Genomic DNA, 9,885 nt, shown 5'->3' with positions numbered 1-9,885 from the left:
GGGGCGGGCCGGGGGCGGGCCGGGGCTGGCGGCGCGGCGCGGCGCGTGCCGCTGGAGCCGCCGCTGGTGCCGCGGGCTGCCCCGGCCGCTGGGCTCGCGGGGCCGGGCTGCCGAGCGCCCCGCCCCGGCCCGGCCCGGCAGCCCCCCGGCAGCGCGGCGGGATGGCGGGCGGCGGGTACGGACGGTACCGGGCGGTGATCTTCACGGCGATGTTCGTGGGGTACACGCTGTACTACTTCAACCGGAAAACCTTCTCCTTCGTCATGCCCGCCGTCATGGCCGAGGTGCCGCTGGGCAAGGACGAGCTGGGTGAGTGCCCGGGGCGGCGCGGGGCCGGGGCCCGGGAGCGGCGGGGCCGCGGCGTGCCCGGTTCGCGGCGAGCCGCCCGCCCCCGGCCTGTGCCTCGCTGCAGGGCTCATCACCAGCAGCCAGTCCGCAGCCTACGCCATCAGCAAGTTCATCAGCGGCGTCCTCTCGGACCAGATGAGCGCGCGGTGGCTCTTCTCGTCCGGCCTCCTGATGGTGGGTCTGGTCAACGTGGTCTTCTCCTGGAGCTCCACCGTGACGGCCTTTGCCGGGCTCTGGTTTCTCAACGGGCTGGCCCAGGGGCTCGGGTGGCCGCCCTGTGGGAAGATACTGCGGAAGGTAAGTATTTACCGAAAAACGTCGGAAACGGCACAGCTCTTGTTTTAAGCTCACCCAGCAGCAGGTCTGTTACAGATGTTGCAGGAATAGTTGCTCCGAATTCAGAAGAATTCACACCCGTTCCTGCCTCCTTCAAGCCAAGGAGGTCGAAACCACTAGCTGTGATTTTTTTTTTTTTTCCCCCCATTGAAAATGAGAGAGTTTGTTAGTCCTATCCTGTAGGTGTCTTGGCTCAAACTAAGTTTGATGCCCAGTGTCCACTGGTAGCATACTTTCTCCATTATAGAAAACGTCATTCATTGGGACTGAGTTTTTAAAGCATGAAAATGGAGGTCTCCTCATCTCTTTGTTGTTCTCTGCTGGGCAAGGGGCAAGGGAGCGATAAACAGTACTGTATCTGTACTCTCAGTGAACTTGGGCATTATAAATTGCAGCCTGTTCAGGTAGAACAACAACAGCATATGAAGAAGCAGTATGAGTCCAGCCTATAAGCTGCGTGCATTTGTTTTTTCTGACAATCTAATCGGAACACGTTGTTTTCTGCTTTATGATGGAGGGGAAGGAGTTTAGTTAGCTCTGTGTGCAAACCTTGACACTTCTGAATTCTACTAGGAGCACTCAGGCAGCTTGGTTTAGTGGGAATAGAGAAAGCGATGCAAAGGAAAGATCTGTGTACTTTCCATCCTACTTAGAAATTTCCTTGTGATCTGGTAATGTGAATGCAAGATTTTTAGAAAGATATAAAATCCAGGAATGCATGTACTTGTGGGAAAGGAGGTGATGAACAACCATGTTCCCCTTCTGCATGGCGTCTAATTCGACAAGCTAGAGGAGCTGGCAAGAAAAGGACTATCAGAGATGGTTGTGTACACAGAATGGAAGTTCTTGAATGATGGAAACACACATAGTATTTTGTGAAGATGTTTGTGAATGTAGATCTCAGATGTTCTCTTGTCGACAACAACCATCCAAATGGTTCTGGCTCTGAGTGCACAACGCAGTAAAGAACTGATCGTGCCTAATACTTAATGCAACAGCAAGTCCTTAAGTTACCCTGCGACTCTCTGCTTATCTATTTGTGGTACTGTGCCAGCAGACATTTCCAGGAGGACACTGCTGCTGTCAAGTGAGTATGCAGAACTGTGCACTCTCTCCAACCCCATGTCTCAGTTTCATGGAAATGGAAATAATCCTGAGTTGGCTTATGGTACGAACACCTGTCAAGCTCCTATGACTGACACTCGTGTAACATTTGGAGTTTTCTGCACGACTAAGGTAGAGAAGAGTTGGCTCTCACTTTATTTGGTACTGTAGATCTGTGTTGGAGTTTCCCAGAACCCTCGTTATGGGCCTTTATTGCAGATTTTCAGGTGCAACTTCGTATTCATAATATTCTTTCTCAGACCTTACACCATTTTTTTTTGTTGTTGCACAGTGGTTTGAGCCTTCCCAATTTGGGACTTGGTGGGCAATCCTGTCTACAAGCATGAACTTGGCTGGAGGCTTAGGCCCCATTGTTGCTGCTCTTGTGTCTCTCAACTACGATTGGCGCATGACTTTGTCCTTCTCTGGCTTCATCTGCGTGGTTGTCTCTTTTGTTTGCCTTGTCCTAATTAAAAATGAGCCATCGGATGTTGGGCTACCCAACATTGAACAAGGAACCAAGAAAGGAAAGAAAGGTGAGCATTAGACTTCGTTGTAAGTGTGCAGCCATATGAGATGGTGCAGTACCTTCTGTCTGTGTTCTGGTACAAATATGTCATTCTCAGTGGATTGAGCTCTCAGACCTTTCTTCCTGAAATTATTGCTCAGCAGGATATGTATAAGGGATTGTTTTCAGCAGCTTTATTCTGGTAACTACTGATCTGTTGTTTTTAGTTAGAAATCATACATAAAATGTAAATGTATGTTTGCTTTAGTTTCTTATATATATATATATATATAAAATAACATGATTTGTAACTAAAACACAAAAAGATACATATATATATTAAAAAAAAAAAACCACAAACATACACCAAACTACAGTTTGTAGTTGGGGGCCAGTATTTAGGCTTCTGAAACTGTCAAAGTGACGTGCAGCAGAGCAGAGGAAGAGTCTGACCACCACTTAGTTCTGTTCTTCGGTCTACCAATGCCAGACCTGTTGCCGAGATGCTAATGGCCGTTTCATCTCCCTACCTGTATTAAGTACTCATGTTAAGAGTACCACCCTGGTTTTCTTGGGGCTGAATATTCTGGGGCTCGTGCACCACGTGCTGTGGGCTGAATATTCTTGGGGGGTACTGGACAGAGAGGAAAAAATGTAGCAGCAGGCAGGGGCTCCTTAAGCCTTTCTTCTGTGTTGCCAGAGGACAAGTAGTTCTCCCCTCACCCCTCCATGGGTTCTCTTGACCCCTGGCTTGTGGTGGACTCTGCTCAGTGTTTTCTGTCCTAACCTAGGACATCTGGTTAGTAAATGTTTGTTCAGACCACTGAGTATGATGCTTCTCTGAAAGCAGAACAGGTAGAGGAAAATTGCAACACAGGTTTGCTGTAGAATTTTAAAGGTTAGTGGAAACTCATCCTATCATCCATACTGTCCTGTGATGTCTGTGCTGTTAGACTCCACCTCTTTTGTAAGAAAACAATATTGTTTCCCTAGAGTGGTCTTTGGGGACAGAGTGGTTTTGTAGGTGTTTTTGGAAGACTTGATGCAAAAATCAAGGTACAACTTAAAAGTCGGCATCATTCCTTGGGTATACATAGTGTCTTTCGTATGCTGTGCTTAAAATTGTTAGCAAAAAAATATGGAAAAACATATATTTTTAATTATCATTGATTAAAAATTCCCAATCTTCCTGTCTTTACTGGCAATCATAATACAGAAAATTCCCGGGGGTAGCATTTTGATTATTGTTTTTGAAATCTTTAATGAATATGGCATAAATTGACGGAGAAGATTCTGAAATCACTACAGAACCAGGACAAGGCGAAGGTGAAGCCATTCACTAGCAGTTGCTTTGAGTATCTTCCCCTTTAAGGATGTTCTCATGCATGAATCTTGCTTGCACAGTTTTCTGTGCTGTCACTGAGTCGGTGTGGGTCAGTAGCTGTGCTCCAGTAAGAGTAAGGCTCCTCCTGATCTTCCTTACAGGTTCTTCTAGCGACAATAGCACTTTGACAGAGCTGCTCCTCTCGCCATACCTTTGGGTGCTCTCAACAGGCTACCTGGTCGTTTTTGGAGTGAAAACATGCTGTACTGACTGGGGACAGCTTTTCCTGATCCAGGAGAGGGGACAATCTATGCTTGTGGGTAAGATGCAAAGTTGCATTTTTAAATGGGGCTGCAATTTGGAAGGTGTTGCAAAGAGCTTGACTGGGTACAGCAAAAGGACCCGTACACTTCCAATTGACTTGTTCACCTACCTCCTACCTGTCTGCTTGGACACACAGGTGTTGAAATAACATGCTGATAAAAGTTACTGCATGTGCTGAATGCCTCAGTGCTGTCTTGTGCCAGGGCCCTGCTGGGACTGGCAGCCTGGTATTCCTGCCCAAGGATGAACTGGAGGATCTTGTCCAGCAGAGATGCCTGAAACTCACAGTGAGCTGACAGCAGTTGAGCATGGTCTGAAGCACAGCAACTCTGCGGTTGTGACCAAACCTGACAGAGTGTTCTTTGCTTCACCTGTGTTCTAGGTAGTTCCTATATGAGTGCCTTGGAGATTGGGGGCCTGGTGGGAAGCATTGCTGCCGGATACCTTTCTGACAGAGCAGTAGCAAGAGTAAGTAATGTGGACCCTCGGATGTGCTGGGCAGTTAACACAGTGCCAATTTCAGCATCTTCAGAATTTTAAGTTTGTGTTTGCCTTCTGTTGCGAATGCCTAAAGATGACCTTTTCCCCTCTCTAATACCTTCAGCAGCAGCAGAGCAGAATGTTCCCCTTGTGCACTCATTTATGTTGCTCTGGAGATTCAGGATAACCAAAACGCGGAAGTAGGGAATTGCTACTTCATGCTAGAAAATATCCATTCTCAGTGTCATGTTTCTTTCTTCTGTCTTCCCAAGCTCTTCTTTTGGATGCACTTTTGTGCCTAAACTACACTGCTTTGACATGGGACTTTTGAAACTCAGACCATTCTTGATTAACCCATGTCTTTCCCTTCACGGAGAGGTAGGCTGGGAGGGACACAACCCATCTCAACAGCTTAACCAAGGTGTTCAGCAGGTGCAGTAAGAGTGGTGTCGCCACTGCAGGACACAACTGAGAGAAGTAGGCCTGTATCCAGTTCGGCTATGTGCACTAAAACAACTGCTGAATATCCTAAAAGTTTTTGGGAAACGTGTGTGCCAATATTATTAGGGATCACAATACTCCTCTGTGATGGGAGATTTAAGATGTTTCATCTGTTCTATTTACTTTTTTTTTTTTCCTGTAAACTCCAAATTTCCACGTTGAAAGACAGATGTGGTTGTTGATAGTTGTCTTCTGTCTGGAAGAAATAATTAAAATCCAGTGGTGGGATCTGAAGTCAAATTCAGGGTAGAAAGAGGGCACAACTGACAGCAGAGAAGTATCATTCATCACTGTAAGAGCTTCCTTTTTAGTTCAGTGGATTCTTCTTAAGCCAAAATCAGAAGTCTCACTAAAAGATGTGCTTTTGATGTGCCACCTGTGTTTCTGACTGGACTGTGTGGATGGCATTAGCTATTCTGAATATAAATTGGAAAGAGTCCTTCCAGGCTCTGACTCTCCGTTTTTCTTCCTGTGTTACAGGTCGGTCTGTCAAACTATGGGAATCCTCGGCACACGCTGCTGCTTTCCATGATGGCAGGGATGTGTGTATCCATGTTTCTTTTCCGGGTAACAGTCACAGGCGATTCTCCCAAGGTAATCCATGCACACCAGTTGTGTCTCGGGTCGGCAGGCAGGTACAGCCAAGCACCCTTGCAGCTGTGTGCAGGGTGCAGACATGGGAGGGGGCTGCTGCTTCATGGTTTGAGGAGAACCTCACAAACGTGGTAGAATGGCAGGGTTAGTTTTTGGGGGCTTAAAAGGCTGACCAGGTGCTGATTGGTAGTCAGCATGGAATGGGAAGCTCCCCTTTTCACAGGATTTTGATCTGACTGCTGGTTTGAATTCTAACCAGTTGCATAAATTCAATCAAAACTATGAGTTCTGCACTTGCCTCACTGCTTCAGCCTCTTTAATTCTTTTACTTCAGTATTTTCAATAAGATTTCCACACCTCTTCTGTCATGTAAAATAGTATCATAAATAAATGGAAATGTTTGTGTAGAGGACAATGGTTGAGAGGTGTAAACTAGTAATAGTAAAAAGATTTAAAAATTAATAATTTTGGCAGAGAGTACCTTTGGGTAATTTTTGTCTGTTATAACATTGTGTTGTAAGAACTGCCTCTGCAGGGAAACATAGGGTGATTTTGCTGAGTTGATCAGCAAGAATTCAAACTTAACGTTGCTTACAGCTTTTGATAAATGAAGCTTTGAAGCTTCAGTAACAAAAAATGTGGCAGCATCCTGGAGTCTCAAGCCAGCCTAGAAATAGGAGTCTGGTTAGTAATAATCAGTGTGTTTACATTTTGGAAGAGGCATCTGTCATATTGATTCTCAGCATTAAAACTAGCTGGCAGTCTTTCTAAAAAGCATTGTAACTCAAACAGTTGTTCTGGGTGCAGTGTGGCTACCAGTTTTGATAAGGAAGGGAAGAGTGATACACGTCTGTGTAGGAAACTGCAGGAACAGTGAGCTTGATGAAAAAGCTGTACAGAGAACAGTATCATTTGCATTTCAACTTTAAAATCAAATGCCAAGAAATGATGTATTTGCATTCTGACTATTTGTAAGTGGTAAAGTTTTCATGAGGCAGAAAGTGCACGTAAATTCTAAGAATAGCCCTTTAATGGTAAAGAATTTGATGATAGGAAGCATGACAGTTTTCTTCACCCTTCCCAAGAACTGTCAATGTGCATTTTCTTTCTTTACACTAGAGAGAAACGGGCCAGCACAGTCTGTGTTGGACTGCTGCTGCCTAACTTGGCTTGGGTAGTCTGCATTACTGGCTATAGTATAGATGTGATTTGCATCTGACCTAATGACTGCTAAATAACTGAAATTTATTTTCTACGTTTTACTCTTTTCTTCCTCAGGAAAATCACTTCTGGACTGTAGCCTTGCAACCTCTAGCTGATCTTACAGGCCTAAAAGAACATGAGGTTTCTGCCTTGCATTTCTTTCTTCCTCTGCCTGTTTCTGCTTTCACTGATATGCCTTTTTCCAGTCCTGAAAGGTTGGTTAGTACTACAGACCTTAGAACCAGGGCATTGAGAAGATTACTCTAAGTCTTGTAAAAGATACCTTTCTTATAACCAGCTGATTGCACTAATTTACTGTAGAAAGTCTAAATTCAAAACTGTATTTAAAAATGTTATGTAAAAAGCTCTGAGGACTGTTAAGGGATTTTATGAGCATGCTCAGAATGAGTGATCCTGCTCCTGCAGGTACTGTTCCGCATAAATTTGGCAAGTTCTTTCCTAACTCCGTTCCCCATCTGGAAAGTAAGATGGTACTTAATCCCTCCTGGGCATCTTGAAATGGCTTTTATTGTTCATAAAGTATAAAGCATGCTAAAATCTTGAGATGGTAGAGTTACTTATCCTTTGTTGTCCTTTCACAAGTAATTAAAAAACTACCTGGCTCAGAATTTTTCAGTGTAAGCTGACACTGAAGTTGAAACTGTTTGTTTTGTTTTTTTGTTACTGTTTTGCTTTTTGTTTTTGTTTGCTGTTTTAGTTTAGTAACATAGAAGTTACCAACTAGTGGCTTGTCACAAATAAAGATCCTCTGATCAGTTGCTTGCATCTAAAATGAGAATGGCTTTTTTTAGTCAGGTGTCTCCTGATTCATTTTTAAAAGTGAGCTGATTCACAGCTCTCCTCTGTCATTTCGCAGGCTCGTTGCCCATCTTTCTTCTATGTTCTGGTTCTTTCTTGCAAACTGGCGCATGTCGTGTACACGGCTTAGGGGCTGAACTGCAGGAGAGGAAATTTCGCACTGGCTAACTCTGGCGTGCTGGAGATGCAGCTGAGCTGTAGGTACATGGGGTCTGTCACCGGCTTGAGCCCTTCTGTCTGCAGGCCAGGGAACTGGTGTCAGCTGGAAAATCTCAAAACCTCTTCCTTTTACTCTGCATAGAATCTATGTAGTTGCTGACTGACAGTGGTAAGATGCAAAGATCCCATTTCTGATCTTGCTTGTTTTGACAGCTGTGGATACTGACTCTGGGAGCTGTGTTTGGGTTCTCCTCGTACGGGCCGATCGCTCTGTTTGGGGTGATAGCCAACGAAAGTGCCCCTGCCAACCTCTGTGGCACCTCTCATGCCATTGTGGCTCTCATGGCCAACGGTGAGTCATGCACATTTCCCTTTTCCCCAGAAAATGAGCGCTACCAATGTTTGTTCTTGATGAAGCATGGTGTGACCTTAGGTGCCAAGTTACCGATCATGGCAAGGCATCTAACAAACAGACATAATGGAGTTGGAAGTCCCAAAGATGTTTCCTGGTGTATGTGATGGGTTTTTGTCATGTACTTTTAGGCCTGAGGAATTTCTAAAACATCAAAAAAAAGTATCAACAGATAAAATTGAGAAGCTTGAGTGTTGCTAGTTTTCTGTTTCTTTTCCTTACAGTTGGGGGCTTTCTGGCTGGACTACCCTTCAGTACCATCGCCAAACATTACAGCTGGGCCACAGCCTTCTGGGTGGCTGAAATCACCTGCACTGGGAGCACCGTGGCTTTCTTCTTACTGCGGAACATCCGCACCAAAATGGGCCGAATTCCCAGGAAGGCTGACTGAGGATAAGCTGCTTGGAGAAAAGGATGCTCCTGTGCTGACACAAATTATATTTGTTTCTTATTTAACTGGCCTAGGAGTGAGTTTAACTATTGCTGCAACCTACATAAAAATATGTCAACTTCTCATTTGCTTTCATGTGCCTGAAGGCACAAGGTTCCTGCTGATTGCTTTATCCCTTGAGATGTGATAATTCAGCCAGTTCACATGTGCAGTGATTGTACTGTATGACCTTTTTACAGCACTATTGGTGAAGCAGGCAGGTTTCACGGCCCGAGCTACTCAACTGAAAGTGCTGAAAAATGACAGGCTGGTTTCAGGTGCTGTCACATTTAGTTTTGTTCTTATTGTTGGTCTTAACCATTAACTGTTAGTTTAGCCTCGTTGTTCAGGGACACTGACATGCACCTTTTCTACATTCATTCATCCTTTGCAGCTGCTGTAAATGCGGCTGTCTTAGTTGACTTGGGTGTGAGCTCTCTGCTGTCTCTGCCCTGGAACCATGACAAGACCAGTGAATAATTATTACAGTACAGCTTCACAGCTTTACCCAGGATTGTTTTATATAAGCTAGGGTGTTGTTATGCTCTGGACAAGTGGAACGCTAATGTAGTGCTGTGATGTGATTCTCCTCAGCACTTAGAAATAGGCAAGTTTCCAAGAAATTGTTGGTAGTTCAGGGGAAAGCATTTAGAGAAGCTCCTTCTGTTGAACTGATCCTGCCCAGTGTGATTTCTGTGTACAGTGTTAATGATTTGCAAAGTAGGAGCTGCTGCCAAGTCTGATTTGCAGTGTGCTCTGCAAGCTGCTAGAAAAACTGACTCTGCAGCAGGCATTGCAACAGCAGCTGCCACTGGCACACATCTTCTGCAGCTGGGTTTTATGATAGCTACTATTTCTAGTATTGGCTTGTATTTTATCAGTAGAAGATGTGTAGCATAGAATGTTTTCAGGCAAAAACTGCATCTCTTATGGCTGTGGGTAAGGGCTTGAGCTATCTCAGAGAGAAGGCCTGAACAGGAATATCGCTGACAGCAGGCAGCACTGATCTGTCCAACCCACCACTTTTGGCAATAAGTAGACTCAAGTTTTTAACCAGGATTTTGTTGAATATCCTTGCATTTTCCGCAGGAAGATGTATTGATTTGGGGTACTGGAAAAGGGGAGTTCAGCTCCTGAAGAACCACGTGTACTTTGCTGAACAGCTCGGTTGCAAGAGTAGATGGTCAGTCTTAATTAAAATAATGGAAGCAAATTACATTTTGTACTTAATTATATATGATCTTCTACTATCTGTGAAATAAAGCTGGAGCAGTGTCATAAGGGCTCTGTTTGTCTTGTGGAGAATGGTGAAAGCAGAACTGTCTAAAACAGGTTATCCTCAT

The 9,885-nt window shown here is 44.7% G+C and overlaps 1 protein-coding gene across 4 annotated transcripts; it reads left to right on the top strand.

The window, feature by feature from the left end:
* The first annotated feature begins 69 nt into the window (after nucleotides 1–69).
* Nucleotides 70–9,820, top strand: SLC37A4 (solute carrier family 37 member 4). Of its 4 annotated transcripts, none has more exons than XR_014574625.1 (9): nucleotides 75–309; nucleotides 413–645; nucleotides 2,081–2,324; nucleotides 3,782–3,940; nucleotides 4,327–4,412; nucleotides 5,406–5,519; nucleotides 6,798–6,863; nucleotides 7,600–7,738; nucleotides 7,914–8,052. XR_014574625.1 is itself a non-coding variant. In XM_083808331.1 (9 exons), the coding sequence occupies exons 1-9, from the start codon at nucleotides 162–164 to the stop codon at nucleotides 8,501–8,503; spliced, it is 1,356 nt and encodes a 451-aa protein (XP_083664457.1). In that variant the 5' UTR covers nucleotides 75–161; the 3' UTR covers nucleotides 8,504–9,820. The 4 variants fall into 4 exon arrangements, 2 of the variants coding, with proteins under 2 accessions (XP_083664458.1, XP_083664457.1); XR_014574626.1 differs by having other exon boundaries at nucleotides 7,600–7,742; nucleotides 7,914–8,043; XM_083808331.1 differs by lacking the exon at nucleotides 7,600–7,738 and adding an exon at nucleotides 8,337–9,820.
* Nucleotides 9,821–9,885: the final 65 nt, after the last annotated feature.

Source organism: Anser anser (genome assembly GCF_964211835.1).
Source record: "Anser anser genome assembly, chromosome: 22".
NCBI lineage: Eukaryota > Metazoa > Chordata > Aves > Anseriformes > Anatidae > Anser > Anser anser.
Note: the sequence above shows the minus strand (reverse complement) of the source record. Positions and strands in the feature narration are given on the sequence as shown.